Here is a 22,657-nt window from a genome sequence, read left to right as displayed (position 1 = left end):
GCCTGCTTCCTCCTCTCTCTCTGCCTGCCTCTCTGCCTACTTGTGATTTCTCTGTCAAATAAATAAATAAGATATTTAAAAAAAAAAAAAGAATGCTTTCTTCAATGAATGTTCATTAGGTTTAGAAAAGTGGAAATACAGCCACATGGAACAGGGGAATTTAAGCGCATGCCCCAAATGTCTGAAAGACTTCAAAGATGCAGAGGGGTACTTCAAAAAGGCAGAGCAGGGGCAGACGGAATTTTGAAACACTTATTTCCTTGGAACCACACGCATTGGTGATGAGAGAAAACTCCCTTCTCTTGCATCCCACCCAGCTTCCCCTTACACACCTCTGATGACAGGGAGCTCACTACCTACCAAAGCAGCCTTGTCCATCATTAAAAAGTACTTTTGGGGGCGCCTGGGTGGCTCAGCGGGTTAAGGCCTCTGCCTTCAGCTCAGGTCGTGATCCCAGGGTCCTGGGATCGAGTCCTGCATCGGGCTCTCTGCTCAGCAGGGAGCCTGCTTCCTCCTCTCTCTCTGCCTGCCTCTCTGCCTACTTGTGATCTCTGTCAAATAAACAAATCTTAAAAAAAAAAAAAAAAAAGTACTTTTGGCTTTGGGCTGAAGTTTGCTTTCCTGAACCATTTACCTGTTGGTCCCTTCTCTGCCACGGGGGTGCCCAGGACCAGGTGCCCTCTCCTCCATGTGACAGCCCTTCAGAGTTTGAACCTGGCCATCACTTCCTGCCTTAGTCTTCTCTTCTGCAGGCTTATTTTTTAATTAGCTTAAATTAATGGTGGTTCCTGGGGAGCTCCAGCCCCAGTAAAAGTGACCTGAATTATTCAAAGATTTGAGTGTTTCAAATGCCTGTTTATCCTAATTAGCATCTTAACTACAGCAGTGCCCTCTGCCTCTAATGAGCCACATTTTAGCATGTTCCATAGTTTAATGGATTTTACTTGAATGAACTGTTTAATCAAGTGAAGACACATTTCATGAATGAATAGAAGTAAATCTATAATTATATGCTTTAGTCAGGTAAGAGGAGTGACATTTTGGCACCATCCAGGGCTATATATAGCGAGTGCATTTGAATGACAAAGTAGGTTACCTCCACTTCCATAGGGGAGCTGGGAATTCGCTTTCCTCTCAAGTTCATTTCGTAACCTAATTAGAATTTTCGAAGAGTTGTAAAGTGCATGTGGCACAGATCTGGTTCTCCCCACCTTTACCAGCATCTCTGCCTTTCTAGATGGTTCCTCAGCTGGTGCAGCAGCCTCGTGGCTGGGGAACTCCTGGCCACAGGAGCCAAGTGTCCCAGGGTCTCCCTGTGGCCTCCCCCTTGCCCTTCACGTCCTCCGTGAGAGCCTTCGTTGCCCAGAACGCGCGGTCGGACAGTGATCACTTAGAGCTGTCCCAACGCTCTGCTTTCCTCTTCTGCCTTTCTTACTGTCTCTTACACCTTCTTACCCCTTTCATTCTTTCCGTTCTTGCTTCTTCTGACATGGTCAAGACCTGCTCCTCACACTGGGGCCAGGAATGGCAGGATCTGGGGACGAAAGAGAAGACATAACCATGAGATGGGGCAGGAGAGGGCAGGGGAGGGGTGAAGAAAGCTTTCATAAAGGAAGATTGGCGCCCCAGACCTGGGGAAAGTGGGGACAGTGCTATGGGGGGGTTCAGGCAGGCTGACAACCCCACTGTGAGTCTGGCAGGCCTGTTGCTTTTACTCCTAAAACGTGTGGTTCCCATCTTTAGCTGCACGTGAGAGCCACCTGGGGAGCTCTAAAAAGGCTGATGCCCAGGAATTCAAATTGGTCTAGGACGTGGCCAGGGCATCAGTATTTTATACAACTCCCCAGGCGGTTCTGATAGGCAATCTAGAAAGTTCCAGGTGACTACAGCCCCAGCCGATACCTTGACCACAACCTCATGAAAGCCTCTGAGCCAGGACCACCCAGCTAAGTTGCTCCCACATTCCTGACCCGTGGAAACTATGTGAGATGATAAATATATCTTGTTTGAAGCCACAGAGTTTGGGGAAATTTTGTTACACAGCCGTGGAGGACAAGCGCAGATTGTTAGTTGTCCCAAAGCTACCCCTAAGTGGGTCACTTCTTGTATCTCCAGCAGGGCTTCCAGAATCTCTCACCTGGAGGGTTGCTGGGGCCACTTCCCGGGCCTTCCTGTACCCTTCCTATCTCTGCCCTTCACTGGCCCCACAGCAGCCTAAGACACGGTTCTAGTTATGTCACCCCAACCCGAAACCTTGTACTGGCTTCCCACTGTGCCTAGGCTCAAGACCATTCTTGGTGTAAGCATTGAGGCCCTTGTGGCCTACTCTTCGTTTTGTGCCCACAACCTTCCCTTCCCCATCCCTGGCCCATGCTCTGCTTTAGCCTAGTCTGGCTCTTCTAGCTTCCCTACTGCTCTCTCCCACTGTGGGACCTTTGCTTGCATGGCTCCTCGGCCTGGAGTCCTTCTCCCGCCTTACCTCCTGGCCTGGGTCCAGCTCCTCCATCACAGTGTCTCCCAGAGCATACTCCTGAACTTGAGAGTCCTCCCTTTTCTTGGTAGGTACCAGGGGGGTCATCTGATTAATGGTCCTCACCTTCACTGATAGAGACCCACATGGTATGCGGAATAGAAGAGATGTCAATATCATGAATGAATGAATGAAAAAATGAGTGAAAAAATGAGTGGGAGAATGAGAAAATCAATGAGAGACTGGCAAGAACAAACAGGTCTGCAATCTAGAATAACCAGAGCACTAGGTAACTGTCCAGAAAGAGACTCAAACCCCTTGGCAGTGACGGGGCATCAGAAGGAATTCCAGCCCCAGGAATGAAGCAGGAGCCCCGCTAAGAGCCTGAGGTCTAGGAAGACCTCTGGCCAGCTGACATACCTGTTCCTCTGGTTTCCTTTCCCTCCTCCAACCTATCTGCTTCTCCCCCTTCTGGCTGTGTCCCCGACGCCTCAGTCTTTTGGACGAGTGAGGTCAGTGTGATGGCTTCATTGGAGTGACAAGTCCCCATTACCCCTTCCCCCTCAGGCCCGTGACCCAGCTGGGAGGGAGACTGTGTGCTCACCTACTGGGCCCGCTGTTCAGATGGCTGATCTGACCTGACGGGGTTTTCTGCCTGCTTGTGCTGAGCAGGACTGTCCCTGTGACCCTGGCCTTCCTCCCTGAGCTGCTGACTCTGCCTAGCTCTTAACTTCTTCGAAGATGTTGTACTTCCCTGGAGATTAAAATCTGAGCTTAAATGTTAAAATTCTTGGATTTGGATCTTGGATTCCGAAGGCTGCCTAGAACCCCTTAGGAGAGGTTGTTGTCCTCCCTTATAACCTTTATACTCCCCAGCTCCCTGTGTCCCTGGCATCCCTAAAGGGTCCTTCATCCCTGTCCTAGCCACACCTCTCTCCTCTGAGCCTCATTCTCTTTGTCATTCTCCCTCCTAAAGGCAACCAGAACTAAGCCCAGCATTCCAGGTGTGAGCCGACATGGACAGAGGACAGACCAGAGGGTGCCTGCCCCCCCTCTTTCATTCTAGATGTGATGCCTTTTAAGTGTGGCTCCCAGTCCTGCTCACCCTTTTGGCAGTGGCCTCACTCAGTTAACACATTATGGTTTTCTAATCAAGGGGGAAAATATCCAAGCCCTTGGAAACATTTGTTCACACTGTGGTCAGTGGTTCTTGGAAAACTATCCTGCTTCCTTTAGGATCCCTGAGAATTTGCATTTCTAACAAGGTCCCAGGCGATAACGATGTTACTGTCCAGCAGCCACATCTGAGAACCATTGCTTTAGGGACATGCTTTCTGGCACAACTTCATATCTCGTCCATACCAGTTCTTGGGCAGAGGGCGAGGGGAGGAGGTGGAATCAGCTGCTGTTGCTTTCAAGCCTATCCCAGATTATGTATTTCTGGCGCTCTGACCCCCTGGTTCTTCTCTGTGGCATTAAGTGAATTGGGCTCCTGGGAGGTCCTCCTGCAACCTGGGCTCAGAGCCACTGGTCCGGAAGCAGGGAGAGCTCTCCCCTCAGGTGACCTCAGCCCTGTGAGCTGTCCCCAGGGCCCCAGCCTTGAAGGACTCAACCCATCCTGACTCTTCTTCTAGCACACTGGGGACCCCACCCATGACCCTGCTCACTCCTCTGGCAGTCCTGGCTCTTCCTTCCAGGTAATGGGGTGACCTTCCCCTCTGTCCCATCCATGCAGATTAGGTCCCCCAGCGGGACCCTAGCTGTACTGTAGTGTGTGTGTGTGTGTGTGTGTGTGTGTGTGTGTGTGTGTGTTTTATTTTCTTGGAAATTAAGTTATTCTTTTCCCAGAAGAACGTGTTTCTGCTTTTATAACAGAGGTGATGAAAACCTAGGATTCACTGTGCACAAATGCACAGTGCAGAAACGCAGTTTATAGCAAGACAAGGGTCCCATTAAATAAGAGAACCTGCAATTCCAGAAGGAAAAATAGGCATTTACAAATTCTTGTCGTACATCTTCAGGCAGTGGACTGAACGGTCTCCGATCCCACACGTGACATTATGGGTCCCTTTCCTCAGGAGTTACATCAATTCCATTGTTTCTTTTCCATACTTTGGTTTCTTAAAAATACCATTTATTACTGAATTCCTCCACTGGCTTCCTCTAAAGAGGTCCATCAGAATAAATACTTGAGCTGAGCTCAGACTTCTTGGTGCTAAAATTATGGTGGCTGATCGTACCGCCATCTGTTCTGACCTGTTCTGGCTCATCAGGCTTCCAGAACTGTCCACAGCTGGCAGGATCCAGAAGAGCCAGGCTGGGAGCATGGGGAGAGCACAGAACTGGGAGGGACACTTGAGTTTCCTCATTTGTGAAATTAGGGGCAGAATGAGATGACCTCTAGGGTGTTTTAGTTTTTTTGTTTTGAGTTCTGACTGCCTAAAAGGATAGTTTATTTGCCCTAATCATATACAGCGTTCATCTTCATTCTTATTCACAGAGAGATACTCCAAGCCACTGACAGCCTGGGTGGCTTGCCTTAACCCTGGACATGATCGTTCCAGCTTTTAAACCACATAAAGAACTTGAGAGTTTACAAAGCCATTGCACATCCTCAGTGTTTTTACTGGGCACCGAAACAACCCTGTAAATTATACACTGTATTGTGCCCACTTCAGAGGTGCAAAGACTGAGGCCCAAGAGAGCTTTAACAGTTCCCGTGAGTGCGTGCAGCGAGCAAGCCGAGGGCCACTGTGCGTGTTGGGTAGAGCGTGCGTCAGCTGCACTGGCTCTTGCAGGCGTAACTTGGCACATTTTCTGCGTCTGATGATTGTTGTTGCCCCATTATTGTTACCCCTCGACATGCGAAACGAACAGTGAGGCTCCACCTGCATCCAGGAAGGATTTGTGGCAGTAGAAACGGAGTGTAATGCCAAAGTCACCTTTTTTGGTCCAATAACTAGTTCCCAGTCTTCTGTCAAAATAGAGGTAAAAACTAAGGATGGGCAAGGTTCACCCTGACTGTGGCAGCTTCGTTCTTGGTGCAAAACATTTATCACAGAGTATTTCAAGCGTTCAGGAAACACAGAATAGCAAACACCCATGGACTCGTTACCCAGAATTAACAGATGTTCACATTTTGTCCTATTTATATCATATCTGTCTTAAAGAAATAAAACACAGCAGTTCCCACTGAAGCCCCTTAGTTCCCCTTCCACCATGGTGGCTTCCCAGGGACTGTCCTGTAATGTTTAGGGCCAAATTATTCCACTTTGATATATACATTAGAAGACTCTACCAATTGTTGAAAGAAGAAGTGCATTTTTTTTTTTTTTGCTGTGATAATATATACGTAACATGAAATTTCCATTTTGACCTTTTTTTTTTAAAGATTTTATTTATTTATTTGACAGAAAGAGACACAGCGAGAGAGAGAACACAAGCATGGGGTAGTGGGAGAGGAAGAAGCAGGCTGCCCGCTGAGCAGGGAGCCTGACGCGGGGCTCGATCCCAGGACCCCGGGATCATGACCTAAGCCGGAGGCAGACGCTTAACTGACGGAGCCACCCAGGCCACCATTTTTACCATTTTTTAAAGATTGATTTATTTATTTTTAGAGAGAGGGGGTAGAGGCAGAGGGAGAGGGAGAAAAAATCCCAAGCAGACTCTACACTAAGCGCGCCCTACTCAGGGCTCAGTCCCATGACCCTGAGTTCGTGACTTAAGCCAAAACCAAGAGTCAGACGCTTAACTGACAGCACCACCCAGACACCCCCATCCATTTTAACCATTTTTAAGTGTCCAGTTCCGGGACATTAAGTACATTCATCCTGTTGTGCAAGCAGCACCGCCATTGTCCCCAGACCTTTGTCATCCTCCCAGACAGTCACCATAAATCTCAAACACTAACTCCCCATCCCTCCTCCCCAACCCCACGCAGCCACCGGTCTACTTTCTGTCTGTATGAATTCAACTCCTCTAGGTACCTCCTATAAGTGGGATCCTACAGTATTTGTCCCTTTGTGTCTGGCTCCTTTCACTTAACATAATGTTTTCATCTGGTCCACGTGGTAGCATGGGTCAGACCCTCATTCCGTGGTAAGGCTGAATAACTTTCTATGGCATGTAGACACCACACGGGTTTATCCTTTCATCCACTGATAGACTTTTGGGTCACTTCCGTCTTTTGGCTTTTGTGAATAATGCTGCTATGAATGTGAACATACAAATAAGTCTTGAAGACCCTGTTTTCAGTTCTTTTGTGAATATACACAGAAGCAGGATGCTGGCTCACAGAGTGTTCTACGTTTCACGTTGTGGGGGCTGCCATTACTGTTCTCCACAGGGGCTGCACCATTTTGTGCCCTGAGGGTTCCATTCCTCTACGTCTCCATCAATGCTTGCTGTCTCCTGTTTTTTGATAATAGCCATCCTAATGCGTGTGAACAAGAAGGGCTTGTAAGGATCATCTTCTAAGGAAGAAGAAACCGAAACCCTGAGATAAGGAGAGTCACACAGTGAGGCCAAGGTCACAAGCAAGTCAGTGACAGAGCAGAACCTAGAACCTGGGGCCCCAATCCCCCCCACCTAAGTTGTGTTTACTGAAACACACCGTCCAGTTTCCATTGCTTTCTGTCAGCAGGTGCTCAGCCATGGCCACAGGTTGGATACAAACTTCATATTTCTTTGGTTTGGTCCTTACTCTGCTGTGTGTGTGTGTGTGTGTGTGTGTAAATAATTCAAAATCATATCAACATTTTAAGATATGAAAAGATCTTGTATTTTTAAAAACCTAGACTTTGGAGTTCTTGCCCCCAAATCAGAAGGTCTCCTGACCCCAGACTGGCATTCTGGCATGGCATGAATGGCACAGCGGCCACCTTAGATGGGATGTGGGGTCACCCTTCTGCCACTGTCGCCACCACTCTCTGACATCCTTCCACACAGACTGCTTCACACACTGGCTGGACCTGGCGAACCCCGGAGTCTGAAGACCTCTGACCTCTAAACACACAGACGTTAGCCGTCTCTGTGTCGGTGGACAAGGAAGTTACGTGTAACAGCCCGGGCTGGTTCCAGACCCCTCACTCCTTCCTCTGTTCTGCACCGTCTATCTGAGTGTCTTACTCTGTCATCACCCTGGAAGTGAAATATTGCAAACAAGTAATGCAAAATGTAAATAGAGGTATATGTGAACAGTCTGACTTGGAAACCGCGTGATAAGGCATGAAAGGCCAGAGATTCGGTTGCCTGTCTTGACTCTCCTGGGAAACCCCTGCGCGGTCCCAGTCCGCTGTCCTTACGCCCATGTGTTGTCTGCCCGGTGGGATGGGCACATCTCCCAGGTCTCCCAGGGCCGTCTAGTTTATAATAAAGGGGGAAAATCGCTCCTTTTGCATTGTTGGTGGAGAAAACCAGCCCGGTTGAGCTGCTTCCCCAGGCCGACCCCTCTGAACAACCCTTTCCGTCCTTCCTGTGGCCGCCAGCACACCCACCCACTGCTTTCTCTTTGTAACAGGTGAGGAACGACCTGACTGGGGTCCTGTATGGTGAGGACATCGAGATTTCGGACACCGAGAGCTTCTCCAATGACCCCTGCACCAGTGTCAAAAAGCTTAAGGTAGGTGCGGCTGGCCACAGCCTGGAGGATAGACGGACGCTGTGCCCTGGGCTTCCCCACATCCCTGACTCTGAAATAGCCTCGAGTTCCTGCTGTTTCATCTCGTCCTGGCATTTTGCACGTGGGGAGAGGCTCCCAGGCACCGGCTTCCCTTGGCTTCGCCCTGGCTTGGCCAGCCGTGGCCCAAGGCCTGGGTGCTAAGAGCAGGGCCCCATGGAGCCTCCTCTGAGCAGGACCTAAGAGGCAAGCAGGGCGTGAGTCATTACCTCCTTTGTTGTGAAGGGGCTGAGAGAGAGGGACTGTCTTGCCCAAACTACAAGGAAGTAGAGTTGTTGGGACTGGAAGCCTGGGCTCCTGACCGCTCTCGTGACACTCCAGGAACGGAAAGGGCCATCTAGGAGTTTGCCCCACTGCGAGTGGTCTCGGTCCGCCATTTCTCTGCTCGTCCCACAGACTCTGTCAGCCTCCCGGTTTGTGCCAGATCCCTCCTGGGCTCACAGAGGCCATCAGGTTGCTCACAGCTGGTGAGGAAGCTGGTTACCTCTCTGGGGATCAGGAACAGAGGAGCCTGGGAACAAAGGGAGGAAGTGACTCATCCCACCTGGGGAGAGGGTTCACACAGAGCTCCAGGGGAGCATCTGCACCTGGCCAGGGACCTGGGCCTGCAGGAAGGAGGGCTGAAGATAAGAAGGCAGAGTACCCGTGCTCACCACGTACCAGGGACCAGCAGGAATTCCAGGGAGGAGTGTCGCGGCTGAAAAAAGAATTTGGAGCCAGCTTCCACAAGCCTTGAATGCCAAGCTAAGGAGTTTGGTCTTTTATCCAGGGGGCAGGGGGAGGTGCTAGGGGTTTATAAGCAGGTGCAAACATAGTTAGAGCGGTCCCCTTTCCGTCTCTGTCTCTTCCATTCCCTCATGCCCACATTTAGGGTTGTTGGGTATGCCAAATGCTGATATGCCCCCTTCCATCTTGGGCAGGTTCCAGGTTACACCAGTCAGAGCAGGTGGCCATTTAGAATCCTTGTCTTCCATAGCCCTCAGCTCAAAGACAGGAAGACTGAGGCGCAGCGCCAGGAACAAGGGAAGCAGAGCACCAGCGGTTTGTCCCTTGGTCTCAGGAGCAGACACCATGCTTGTACGTGACATTTTAGTCCCAAGAGCCTGTGCAGAGAAGGAAGCCATAGCTGGGGAGGTAGCTGGCCAGGTAGCTGGGGCCGGATGTGCCCACAGTGTTTCCCCACAGGCTGTGTGTCCTGAGCGTCCAGTCGGGCCATGGGGTCTGGAGGACCTGGAGCCGTGGAGGGCCTGCTCTGCAGGGATCAGCTGGGCAGGGGCAGGGGGTGGTGGTGGAGAGAGGAGCTCGATGCTGTGCCAACATCCTCCTGCCACACAGGGCAGCGTCTCCCCAGGGTGGGCACTTGAAATATCTTCTTCCTGTGCCTCAGAGGCCCCACGGAGTTCTGTGAGCTTTCAGGCTTAAAGAGCCTTTGTGTGTGAAGCAGAAGCACTGGCTGAAAGTCTGCAGGAAATTAGAGTGGGACCTGGGTGCTCTACTCTTCAACCAACTAGCTCCAACAAGAGGTAGGAGTGACCTGACTGATGATGGAGATAGCAGCCAAAGTGGCCGGTACCCTGACCCAGAGCCAGACCCTGATGCAGAGCCTTGACCTTTGCTGGCTCATTCAGTTCTCCCCAGAGCCCTCAGACTGCCTGTGATTTTGCATCCCTGTGTCACAGATGGGGAATGTGAGACTCAAAGAGGTTAAGCATCGCCCTGAGTCACTCAGTTGGGACACGGTGGGCTGGATTCAAGCCTGGATCTGGGTGACAGGGCAGCTCAGGTCCCTCCACCGCCCCGCACAGCTGCAGGTGCCCAGAAAGGATTCCAACATCACATAAGCTGGAGGGAGCAGAGCCCAGTGTGTTGGCAAAGGAGTCCTTGTGGGGAAGCAATTTTCCCCCAGAGGCCTGCACAGCTCCTTCTCCAGCCTTCTTTTCCTCCTTGCTCAGTTGTTTGCTTTTTTCCAGAGGCCTTCCCTGAGTGCTTCATGTAAAAGTTAAATAGTTGGGGTGCCCGAGTGGCTCATTAAGCATCTAACTTCAGCTCAGGTCATGATCTCAGGGTCCTGGGATTGAACCCCACATAGGGTTCCCTGCTCAGTGGGGAGCCAGCTTCTCCCTCTTCTTCTGCTGCTCCCCCTCCGTGTACGCTCTCTCTCTCTCTCTCTCTGTCAAATAAATAAATAAAATATTTTTTAAAAAGAAAGAAAGAAAGAAAGTTAAATCCTTGTCCACTTTCTGCTGATTTTGTCCATTTCACTGATGGATGTCTGTATTCGTTTCCGAGGGCTGCTGTAACATAGTGTACCACACACTATGTGACTAAAGGCAACAGATATGTATTCTTTCACGTTCTGGAGGCTGGAAGTCCAAGGTCAAGGTGTCGGCAAGTCCATGGTCTCTGGAGGTCTCTGGGGTTCTCCCATGCCCTTCTCTTTGCTTCTGCCATTGCCAACAATTTGCGTAACTCCTGTTCCTACTTTGTAGGACGATTCTCCCCTTTCTCCTCACATTGTCTTCTTGTTAGGACACTGGCCGTGTTGGATTACAAGGCTACCCTACTCCAGTATGAGCTCATCTTCACTAATTACATCTGTAGCGACCTTGTTTTCAAATAAGGTCACATTCTAAGGTCCTGGAGATTCAAGCTATCTCTGGAGGACACCATTCAGCCCTTCACAGCATCTGACCTACTATCCGTTTTGTCTGGTTGTTTCGTCATCCGTCTCCTCCCACTGGAACATAAGCTCCAGGAGGCAGCAGCTTCGGTCTGCTGTGCTCACTGGGTCATTCCCTGTCACCCGGAATCAAATTAATGTGAGTGTGTGTGAAGGAAATACCAAGTCTGGACAGACAAAGCCAATGGAGAACACAAGGACTGAATACTCAGGAATAAAATAAAGTAACTTCTGGAAAGCTCAGAGGAAAAAAACAAATCTCTGATTTACTGTGGGATAGGACAGAGAAGGAGGTACGGAGGACATAGAAGAAAATTAAAAACCGAGGTGCCAAATTAAAATCTGCTTTGGAGGTATTAGAGAGCAAAGTTAATGCCAAGAAAAATAAAAATCAATAGCGTGAAGGACAAACTTGAGATATTTCCCAGAATTCAGAGGAGATGGTGAAAGCGGTGAGTCTGATGAGGGAGGAGGTAACAGTTAGGGACACTGGAGAAGGGAGCTCCGGAGGGAAAATGAGAACAGATGAAACGGAACCAAAATCAAAACACAGTAGGCACCACAGTAGCAACACCTACACCTCTCATCCAGATCTTGGTTTCTAATACCGTTCTCCACAAAAAGGATCCAGGACTCCTTGGAGAGATGGCCGATTTTCGGACTTTTTAATAAATTTTTTTAAAAAATCTTAAATATCCATGTGTCTATGCTGTTACGGATAAATACATGGCAAAGAACAGACAAATCTCCTATACAGAAGAATTCCAAATAATTTGTATAGATATCTCAAGCTCACAGAGGTGGAGCAGAGGGAACCACTTCTTTTTTTGTTTTTGTCTTGTTTTTACAGATTTTATTTATTTGTTTGACAGAGAGAGATCACAAGCAGGCAGAGAGGCAGGCAGAGAGGGGCGGGAAGCAGGCTCCCCACTGAGCAGAGAGCCCAATGTGGGGCTCAATCCCAGGACCCCGAGATCATGACCTGAGCCGAAGGCAGAGGCTTAACCCAGTGAGCCACACAGGCGCTCCCAGAAGGAACCACTTCTTAAGTGACTTCCTTCCAAAGATTATACTACGGAAAGGGGGGAGAAAAATAGCTTGATGCTGGAGAAATCAGGCACACACAACCTCAGCCAGGAGACCAAGGTCAAGGTCAACAGTTATAAGTCACATTGATAGGATGCACCCTTGATATGAGAAGAGGCGAAGGCCAGTTTCCTTCTGTGGTCTTCCTTCCCAAAACCCACGCCCCAGGCCTAAGCACAAGGAAAATGTCAGGCAAATTCTAGTTGAAGGCCATTTTCCAGATACTCCTCAAAACTTTCTAGGTCTTCAAAAATAAGGAACATCTGAGCCAAAAGGAGCCTACGGAGATATGACGATGAAATATAATATGGTACTCTGGTTGTGATCCAGGAATAGAGCAAGGACATTAGAGAAAAAAAAAAAAAAAAAAAAAAAAGGAAATCTGAATGAAGTATGGCCTTTAGCTAATAATAATCAATATTGATTCATTAATTGTATCAAATGTACCACAATAACCTAAAATATTAATAATAGGGAAAGCTGGGTGAGGAACATAGGGGAACTTTCTATCTCTGTCATTTTTCTGTAAATCTAAAACCAATCTCAAATAAGAAGTTTATTTTTAAAAAAAGGAGACACACTTAAGTGGGCTCAAGAGAGTGCTGCTGGTTTGGACTGACAGAATGGCTAACATTCAACCGTGTTTGAACTACAGCGTCAACAGTTTCGTAAAGGAAATGGGCATCCTGTGAGTGCATGGTCTAGCTGGCCTCTCCACATTCTAGCAGAATTGGTGAAAGGAGAGTCATACCAAGATGCATTTTGGCAAAAGCTTTGAAGTACAAACATAAAGGGAAAAATCTCTAAGTTTCTAGGCCAGAAAAAAGCAAATTTCCCACAAAGGTGCAAAAATCAGGCTACCTCCACTCGTCCGCAGCACTCAGTCCCAGAGACAATGGAGCAGCTGGAAAGCATCCTTACATGCATGCGGCTCAAGGTGTACTAGCCAGGTGCCCTTCACGGAGTTCATCCTTGAAGTCCGAGGTCAGCTCAGCCAGCCAAGAACAATGGCAAGCTTGAGAACAGGTCGTGGCGGTGACGGCTGAGTAGGGGCTGCAGGGACCCATGGACAGAGAGTTCGGTCTAAATCATTGTTACAGGGGCGCCTGGGTGGCTCAGTGGGTTAAAGCCTCTTCCTTCGGCTCAGGTCATGATCCCGGGGTCCTGGGATCGAGCCCTACATCGGGCTCTCTGCTCAGCAGGGAGCATGCTTCCCTTCCTCTCTCTCTGCCTGCCTCTCTGCCTACTTGTGATCTCTGTCTCTCAAATAAAATAAATAAAATCTTTAAAAAAAATAAGTCATTGTTCAAAACTGTACACAGTTGCAGAAGTCCATTTTGAAAGCCAATGTCCATATACATAGTGTGCAAACATAGATACTTTAATAATAATAACTGAGATGGAAAAATCCAAATTCCATTAGAAAAATCCAAATTCCAGTCACAGAGCCCAAAGAAATGGGTGAATAAAACATGGGTGGTAGCCTCTGTTCTTAAGTAAAAGGGACTCAGCAGAGCCCACCTTGCTCATGAGTTTCCTAAATAAACCTACAAGCTAAAAAAGGCTTTGAATAACTTGATGGTAAATATACTATCATGCAAACAGAACCCGAAGCTTTGGGCAGAGAAGGTAGAAGCGGGGAAAAATCTAGTCCACATATTGAAAACCAGAAAGCCTAACATACAATTGCAGACCAAAAAGAGCCATTCTAACCATAAATTCAAGTGGGTCAGCCTCCCTATTCAAAGGCAAAGACTTTGAGAATTAGGTTTTTGCCCAACTGACTACAGCTGTTGACAACAGAGGAAGTGACCCAGAAAGGTCATAGGTAAGAGGTCGGGCACAGGTAGATCTAGCAAACCCAACCAAGCAAGAACCCCCAATGTTCATATGAGACCAAAGGGACTTCAGGGTACCCGCTGTGATGAAGGAGAGTCATTCTCTGTCGACAGGGGGACCATTCACCATGAGAATAACACACTCATGGACCATTATTGCTGTAAATTACCTCTCATTGAAATATATAAAGAAAAGCCTGTTAAAATACAAAGGAGAATTGACAGAAACACAATAGCACTGGGAGCCATAACACTCCCGGTCTTGGACAGATCACCCAGGCGGAACTAAGCAAGAGCACAGAGGAACCAAATCATGAAATTCATCAGGCTGATTTAGCAGATATGTACCAAAGTTCGCCCAAAGGAAGTCAAGAAATAAAACCATCTCTGCGTGCTGAAGACCCGAGGCTTTTAAGCTCTTCCCAGGCCCATTCCAAACACGGGGGCTTGAAAGTGAACTGTTGCTAGGCTGGGCGGGGGAAGCGGGGGCCGGGTTGGAGGGTGGGGTGGGGCGGTGGAGGCTGCCCCTGGCTATTTCCAGGGCGCCTACTCTGAAGCCCTGGGCCCTGTGGGGGAGAGTGCCAGGCTTCAGATGCTCTGTTCATTTTATTTGCTTTGTCTGTCTTCCCTGGAGCAGCCCCCCAACCCACCATTCAGGATTTAGATTCCAGGAAAATAACCCTAATTTATAAACCAGCCGATGAGCAACCTTAATTCCGTCTGTAGCGTTCATTCCCCCGGGCCGTGTCACGGAGCATATTCCCGGAGATTAGGAAAGAGGACATTTGGGGGTGGGGCGACATTAGTCTGCCTCTCATAAGAAGACCACAAAAATAGGTCTTCAGGTGGACGGCTGACCCCTTTGCTCCAGGAGCCTGCTTGACTGCAGAAACTACAGTTCACGCAGGCACCCCAGGGGGATGCCAAGCTACAGAACAAACACAGTACATCTTCCCAGCGGGACCATTTTGCTCAGAAACATGGGAAGAAAAGCATTATTTTTATCTTAAGATAAACATAGATAACGTTATTGGAATGCTAAATATACGTGATTTTCAAGATAAAATAATAAGCTTTACAGAAGTTGCATGCTTTCCCAGTGGGCTGCTCTAGGCTATTCCTTCTTTACTTCCTTCTTTAAGAATGTACGTCTTCTTGGGATGCCTGGGTGGCTCAGTCAGTTAAGTGTCTGCCTTTGGCTCAGGTCATGATCCCAGGGTCCTGGGTTCCAGCCCTATGTCGGGCTCCATGCTCGGCAGGGAGCCTGCTTCTCCTCTGCCTGCCGCTCCCCCTGCTTGTGCTCTCTCTCTCTCTCTCTCTCTGACAAATAAATCTTAAAAAATATAAAAATAAGTTAAAAAAAGAATATATGTCTCCTTACGGTATCAACTTGTCTAATCACTATGTTGTGCATCTCAAACTAACGTAATGTTTTATGTCAACCACACTCCAATAAACAGACAGGCAGACACAGATAAAAATGAAGAGTAAATGGGAGGGTTAATCAGGATGAAAAGATTATTGTAACAACAGCAACAAAAGAATATATGTCTCCTGCTTCTCTGCCTTTAGGTATATCTCTGGTAAGGAAAAGAAAATGTCTAAGAAAAACCAACCCTAACTAAATAAAAGTACTCATTCTGGGTGTGGAACAGGGTGTCAGGGCCAGAAGGGACTTGGGGAAACCTCTAGGCTAACCATGCTGGATTTACCCCAGGCCTTACAGCCAGAGTCAGGGGGCAGGAATGGGCCTGGGCTAAAGACCCCTTCCCCAGTCCCCACTGGCCCAGGTCAGTTCCCCTCACTCCCCCACCCCCACCCCAATGCCACCAGCCTCTGAAAGCTTGGGCTGCCCTAGGGCTCCTAGCTCCTCTTCCCTTCCTACAGCATCACACACAGTTCTCTCTGATTTTCCAGCAGCCCAGTGGGTCTGCAATGCTGGGCACCTGGGACACAGGAAGCGATGGCATGTGGACCAAGACAGATGCACTGAAGGCTGGCGAGGCTGGGTTATACAGAGGTCAGGGTCCGGGTGACCTTCCCTTCCAGCAGGACCCCACGCTCCTGCTGCAGGGAAGGTGGGATGGGATGGCCTCTGCTCGCCTGCTCTTTCTAATGTCTGCCAGCTCTCCCGATGTCTCAGGGTCACATCTGCTGCTGCAATGCTTCCACATTCAAGGCTACCTGACTTTTCTCCAGGAACTGTTGCTGCAAACTGGATGTTTTCTCAGTCGGGGAGGCAATAGAGAGGGGTGAGGGCTCTGGGGCCAGCACTGCCACTTCCTACTTGTGCAACCTGGTGTCTTAGGTTCAACTCCCTAGAAACAGAGCCTGAGAGTCTGGTGAAAGTGATTTATTGAGAGCACGCTCAGGAGAAGTGAGAGAGGGGGGCAGGGTAAAGCAAGAGGGGAGCTGGGCCAGAATGCTGTCTTGGCCGGAGGCGAGGCGGGTCTAGCACGGCCCACTGCCAGGTTGCCTGGAGCAAAGTCTGCACTGCAGAGCTGGCCCCAACTTTCAGGGAGTCGGTCACTGGATGTGGCAGGGCGTGGGGCACAGTGTAGCCTTTTGGACCAGGAAGTCCCTTAGCTGGGGGCAGTTCTCTAGAGAGGGGAGCGCGCTGGAAGCCACCCACCGTCACCACCCAGGAATGGAGGCAGCCGTCCTGAGTGACGGAACCAGTAGGGCCAATGGTGTCTGCTGCACTTGCAGAAACTTCTTCATTCTTTGGGGCTCAGCTCGCTCTTAAAACTCGCTTGTGAAAACCGGGATGGACATAATAATTACACCTCTCGCCTTGGGCGGGGCTGATGGACTCCTCAGTACTACAGCTGGAAAGCGCTCAGGAATTGTCCCTGTTTTTTATTTGCTAGGATCCCCTGCTCAGTGGGAGTTATACACAAAAACCTCAATTGGGTTATGCTTCTGAAGTGTCACTTTTGTGTGTGCATCATCATAGCTCACTTTAAGTGTCCCAGAGACAAAGAGACTCTAGACAAGAGATGAGAAAACCAGGAAGGAGGAAAGGAACGCCATCCAGGGTTGTACCTCCCAACCCATCGCTGTTTCCTCCCATGTTTGCCCCTTCTCTGTAGGTGAGGCCTCTTGGGTGAACATGGGCCCCTGTGTGGTCTACAACTGAGCTCTAGCCATGTGAGTACAAGGTGTCCTTTGTCCCACCTTTCGCTCCAGGTATCCCCCTGCAGAATTAAGAGACTGTGGAAGGGCACAGGATTTTCAGACCCTGCCCTCTGCCACATTCCGGGTTCTCTGTACCATCACAACTCTGTTCTCGCTCTCAGCCTCTGGGACGTTCCTCCCCCAGTACTCCTCACACTGCCCCAGAGTCCTTTCCACCGCAGAGGAGAATGCGCTCCAACCCCTGGCAGGGACAGGGGAGGTGTGGCCAGAAGCTAGAACCACTGCCAAGACAAAATTTCTCTTCCCACTTTACAGATTTTCAGGAAAAGATACAAGTTATGTAACACTGAACAGCGTGATTCTGGAACTTTTGTGAGAGCTCGCAAGTGTTAAAAACTTTTAAGATTCTGGAAATCCGGGGGCAACGGGGGGCTCAGTCAGCTGAACATCTGACTTTTGGTTTCAGCTCAGGTCATGATCTCAGGGCTGTAGATTGAGCCCCGAGTCCAGCTCTGTGCTCAGCACAAAGTCTGCTTGAGATTCTCTCTCCCCCTGCTCGCTCTCTTTCTCTCTTGCAAATAAATTAACAAATCTTTTTTTTTATACTTTTTTTATTATGTTATGTTAGTCACCATACAGTACATCATTAGATTTGATGTAGTGTTCTATGATGCATGGTTTGCATATAACACCCAGTGCTCCATGCAATCCGTGCCCTCCTTAATACCCACCACTGGGCTCACCCATTCCCTCACCCTCCCTCCTTCTAAAACCCTCAGTTGGTTTCCTGGAGTCCATAGTCTTTCATGGTTCTTCTCTCCCTCTGAATCCTCCCCCTTCATTTTTCCGTTCCTTCTCCTAATGTCCTCCATGCTATTCCTTATGTTCCATATATAAGTGAAACCATGTGATAATTGTCTTTCTTTGCTTGACTTATTTCACTCAGCATAATTCCCTCCAGTTCCCTCCATGTTGATGCAAATGGTGGGTATTCATCCTTTCTGATGGCTGAGTCATATTCCATTGTATATATGGACCACATCTTCTTTATCCATTCATCTGTTGAAGAGCATCTCAGCTCCTTCCAGTCTGGCAATTGTGGACATTGCCGCTCTGAACATTGGGGTGCAGGTGCCCCTTCTTCTCACTGCATTTGTATCTTTGGGGTAAATACCCAAGAGTGCAATTGCTGGGTCATAGAGGAGCTCTGTGTTTAGCTTTTTGAGGAATCTTCACACTGTTTTCCAAAGTGGCTGCACCAACTTGCATTCCCACCAACAGTGTAAGAGGGTTCCCCTTTCTCTGCACCCTCTCCAACACTTGTTTCCTGTCTTGTTAATTTTGGTCATTCTAACTGGTATAAGGTGGTATCTCAATGTGATTTTGATTTGAATATCCCTGATGGCTAATAATGTTGAACATTTTTTCATGTGTCTGTTAGCCATTTGTATGTCTTCTTTGGAGAAGTGTCTGTTCGTGTCTTCTGCCCATTTTTTTGGCTTGATTAGTTGTTTTTTGGGTGTTGAGTTTGAGAAAGTCTCTATAAATCTTGGATACTAGACCTTTATCTGTAGTGTCATTTGCAGATATCTTCTCCCATTCCATGGATTGCCTCTTTGTTTTGTTGACTGTTTCCTTTGCTGTGCAGAAGCTGTTGATCTTGATGAAGTCCCAAAAGTTCATCTTCACTTTTGTTTCTCTTGCCTTTGGAGACATGTCTTGAAAGAAGTTGCTGTGGATAATGTCGAAGAGGTTACTGCCTATAAATAAATAAATATAAAAAAATTTTTTTTGCCCCTCCCCACTGCATGCTCTCTCTCTTGCTCATAAATAAAGAAGTAATTTCTATTTAAAAAGAAAAAAAAAAAAACAACTCCCCAAATCCAAAACCTTTCCCTCACCCCTGAATCTTCCAATAAATTGCTACTCTGGAAAGAAGAGCGAGGTATACCCATGCTTTTCATACTCACAGGAAAACTCATGTTCCAGGAGGACACATCCCATTTTGAGAAGCCCTTCCACCTCTTTCTACTGCTCTCAAGGCTCCTGCTAAGGATCCCAGGCCAGTTCCATCTCCCTTTGTCCACTCCCCATGCCAGGATTCCAGGCTCCAGCTGCACTGGGGGCTGGCTTTTCCCGCCCAGACACTGCAACATCTTGGTGCCTCTTACTGGCTAGAACCAGAGTAGGTGTGAGTCGCTCATTGCCACAGGCATAACCTGGCTCTGGCCAGGATCTTTTTCCAGGGTCTTCTGATGGTCAGAGGGCCACCAAGCTGAAAGCACTTGTTCCGAGCTGCTGGGCAGTCTTGGGGGAAGGCTTTGCCTCTTTAGGATAGGGTTTACTAGATCAGTGATCTCTTGGGTTCCATCCAATTCTAATAGTCTGGGAATGCAGCACCAAGTGGTCCATGCAACTTGGTTGTCATGGCAACAAAGACCACAAGTGTTCAAGCCGGTTACTTATCTGTCTGCAGGTGGTCAGGTGGTCAGCCACGAAGACGTGGGCTCCTCAGTGCATTTAAGAACCGGACATGGTGAAGCAAATGAGTGCCGAGGCCCTGGGCTGGCAGGATTATCAGTGCTGTGGTGATCTTAGCTACCGGTTACTGAATAAGGAATGCAGGCCAGTCACTACCTCACAGAGCATTTGCTCCCTTAATCGTGCATTCAGTGCCTATGGTTGATAGATATGCCATGCCCTGTCCCCCTGACCTGGGGACCCAGAGAGGAATCAAGTCCAGTGGAGAAGACAGGCAAGCAGGTGGACTCGGGCCGTGATAGAGGGAGGCACAGAGCACTCTGGGCCCACAGAGGAGCAAAGGAGCACCTAAGGGGACACAGATGGCTTCTCAGAGTAGGGGTTCCTGAGTTAAAGCATGAAGGGTGAGTGGCAGCTCTCCAGGCAGAGGAGTGGGGTGAGAGGGAAGGACATTTGAGATGGGCGAGCTTGCAGAAAGCTAGAGGGGAGCAGGTGGGTGAATGAGCCAGGGAGGGAGTGCATGAATGGCAGACCCGTCTTGGAGAACGGCAGGTAGCTCATTCTCAGGCCCTGCAAGACTGGAAAGGATTGAGCAGGAGTCTGCTGGTACAGCATCTCAAATGTTCTCCTCGGAGCTCAGTTGACCTGGAAAGCTCAGGGAGCCATGGAAAGACTGTACACAATCCCATTTGAGTCTTGGAATGATTCTTTATCCGCTCCATGGAGGCCAGGATGGATGGAGCAGGACTAAAGGTGGAGGTCCAGCCGGGTGGCAGCTGTAGTTCATCGAGGAGGGAATGATGGTGGCTGCACCCATGGCGGGGAGGCTGCAGGGCTGGGGGTGATTTGACACTGGAGGACAGACAGAGCCAGCGGGTGGGTCCTGGTTAGGGCTTGGAGGAAGGTGAGTGAACCTGGGTGGGTGGGAGGTTGGTGACACCACTCTCAGAGATGGACAACACAGGATGGGGGAAAGGGCTCATTGGCAAAGATGAGGAGTTCAGCTTGGGATGTGCTGAGCTTGGGGTATGTGGGAGAATCTGAGTGGAGGGGTTCAGGAGGCAGCTGGAGAAAAGTTGGGGGTGGGGAGAGTCGGGCCTCCGTAGCACACCGAGGGCAGGTGTAGCTAGGGTCTTGAATGAGGCTGCCCAGGACAGTGAGGACACAGAGCTAAGGGCAGAACTATGTAGAATACCAGCATTTAGGGGTGGGCAGAAAGGTGATGAGCTGACTCAGAGTCTGAGCAGGAGGGACCAGGAGGTAGGAAAGAGCCAGGAGGAAGCATCATGGAAGCCAATGGTTGGGTTTCATGAGCATGAATGCTACAGCCCTCTGGCAAGGTTGGTTGGATTTCCCTTTTTCAATGATGAGAACATTGACGCTTCCGGAGTTTAAGACTCAGGGTCACACAGCTGGTCAGTGATAGAGCTGGGATTTGAACTGGGGTCTCCCTAACTCTAAAACCCAGTAAGCTTTTTCTGCTATACCATGTTTAGCAACATGGAGCGTGGCACAAAATAGATGCTTAGTAAGTGTCTGGTGGCTGGCCGGCTGGCTGGATACTCTTAGCAGCAAAGAAGGCTAAAAGATTTCAACAAACAAGCAGAAAAAGCCCTGGAGTGTGCCTGAGAGCATTGTCCACAGAACGGAAGCAGCTTAGAACTTTTTATAGCCTTGCAGACATGGCGATGACAAAGGCTCGCCTTCCTTCAACTGCTCTGTTAACGATCTTTTAAAGTCCTTTCAGAGCAAGGTTCCCCCCCCCTTCTTTCCATTCTTGCTTGCAAACGAAGGATGATTTTAGATTCCAAGCCTTTTTTATTTTGCTAAAGTACATGATGAGTAAAATGGCCTCCCAGTCAGCACTTTCCAATTTTGAAACATGCTAAAAACTGATCTTTAAAGGCATGTTTCTCTTCTTTATGCATCAAAGGGCCTTGAGGCCCGCTGGAGAGGACAGGGACGGACGGCAGGAAGGTGGTACCACCCTGAGGAGGGCAGGAAGGGACTGGGGTGGGGAGCAACCCGGTGGGCCATGTTCTCTATGCCCCATGTTCTCTATGGGGCAGGCCCCCACCTGGATCCCTGTCCCCTGGAGAGCCACCAAGGACCCCTTAACTGACCCAGGAGGGAGCCTTGGGCAAATACCCAGTAAGTGTTTGTTGAATGAATAAGTGAGTCACAAGAGCTGTTGTGCAAGGCACGTGTGGAGATAATGAGTGCAGTCCTATTTATAGAGTTTTCAAATATAAGTTTTTCTCAGAGTTAAAAATGGGTAGGGAGGAGGTTATAAAACCCGAATACTAGCTATAGCACTCACTGGGCATCCAACTGTGTGCCAGGAACCGTGCTAAGTAGTTTATGCAGATCCTCTCTCATTTAGTCCTCATGGAAGGTAAGTTCTGCCATTTTCCACATTGGACAAGTGAGGAAATGGAGGCCAAGATGGATAAAGGAGCAGCCTGAGGCACCCTGAGGCTTGCGGGTGGAGCTGAGATTTAAACAGAGCTCAGAACTCAGAGACTCTGAGACTTCTTAATTGGGAAGCTTTGTGGAAGGTATAGAAAAGTCTAGAATCCTGGCAGGGAGGGTTGGGGCACTTCAGTCTTATTGCTGCCACCAACTCCCCGGGGACCTTGGAAGCTCCTTCCTTTCCTCTGGCCTCAGTTTCCCTGTGTGTCAAGTGAGGAAGAAGACAAGATGCTCAGTGCCCTGTAGGGCTGGCCTGCCCTTGTTGGAGGAGTTAGGGATGCCGCCAGCTTTCTGAAGCCTCCAGCCTGTGCAGACTTGTCCCAGAGCATGTCCCTGAGACTGGGGAGGGCAGGAGGAGCTGAGGGAAAGCTGGCCCCAGAGAGGGCCGGAGCATCCAGGCAGGACTGGGGGGAGAGGGCAGAGCTCTTGGCTGGGGAGCTGGGGGTACACGACTGTTCTCTGCCATGGCCTCAAGCCCTCGAGTGTGACTGTCATCCACTCTCCTTCACGTACGTGTCCTTCTGTCCACAGGGCAATGACGTGAGGATCATCCTTGGCCAGTTTGACCAGAATATGGCAGCAAAAGTGTTCTGTTGTGTAAGTAAAACTTCGGTCCTGTCACTGTGTCTCACGAAGCTGTTTCTCAGACTCATTCTCACTGCCTGGTCTGAGCGGAATATAGGACCAGCGGAGTGTAGGACCAACCCAGAGTCTGGGTTGCAGGAAGCAGAAGTGTTATGGTCACTGCTCTTTCCTCTTTGCAGGGAGCTAAACCCCCAAGGCTCAGGACAGTGCAGTCATGGGAAGAGCTAAGG

At 49.2% G+C, this 22,657-nt stretch overlaps 1 protein-coding gene across 2 annotated transcripts in view; it reads left to right on the top strand.

Annotated features, from left to right (window-relative positions):
• Positions 1-22,657, top strand: part of LOC111145857 (gamma-aminobutyric acid type B receptor subunit 2) — a 341,149-nt gene that overhangs the window by 163,206 nt on the left and 155,286 nt on the right. For both annotated transcript variants that reach the window (XR_002640501.1, XM_022501134.1), the window contains exons 4-5: positions 7,989-8,090; positions 22,374-22,439. Coding sequence is in view for 1 of the 2 variants with exons in the window: in XM_022501134.1 (XP_022356842.1) it covers positions 7,989-8,090; positions 22,374-22,439 (168 nt within the window). In the remaining variant the exon portion in view is untranslated. The remainder of the gene's footprint in view (positions 1-7,988; positions 8,091-22,373; positions 22,440-22,657) is intronic.

This window comes from Enhydra lutris, unplaced genomic scaffold, assembly GCF_002288905.1.
Source record: "Enhydra lutris kenyoni isolate GAN:26980312 unplaced genomic scaffold, ASM228890v2 scaffoldscaffold13, whole genome shotgun sequence".
Taxonomy (NCBI): domain Eukaryota; kingdom Metazoa; phylum Chordata; class Mammalia; order Carnivora; family Mustelidae; genus Enhydra; species Enhydra lutris.
This window is presented reverse-complemented; position numbering and strand designations above follow the sequence as displayed.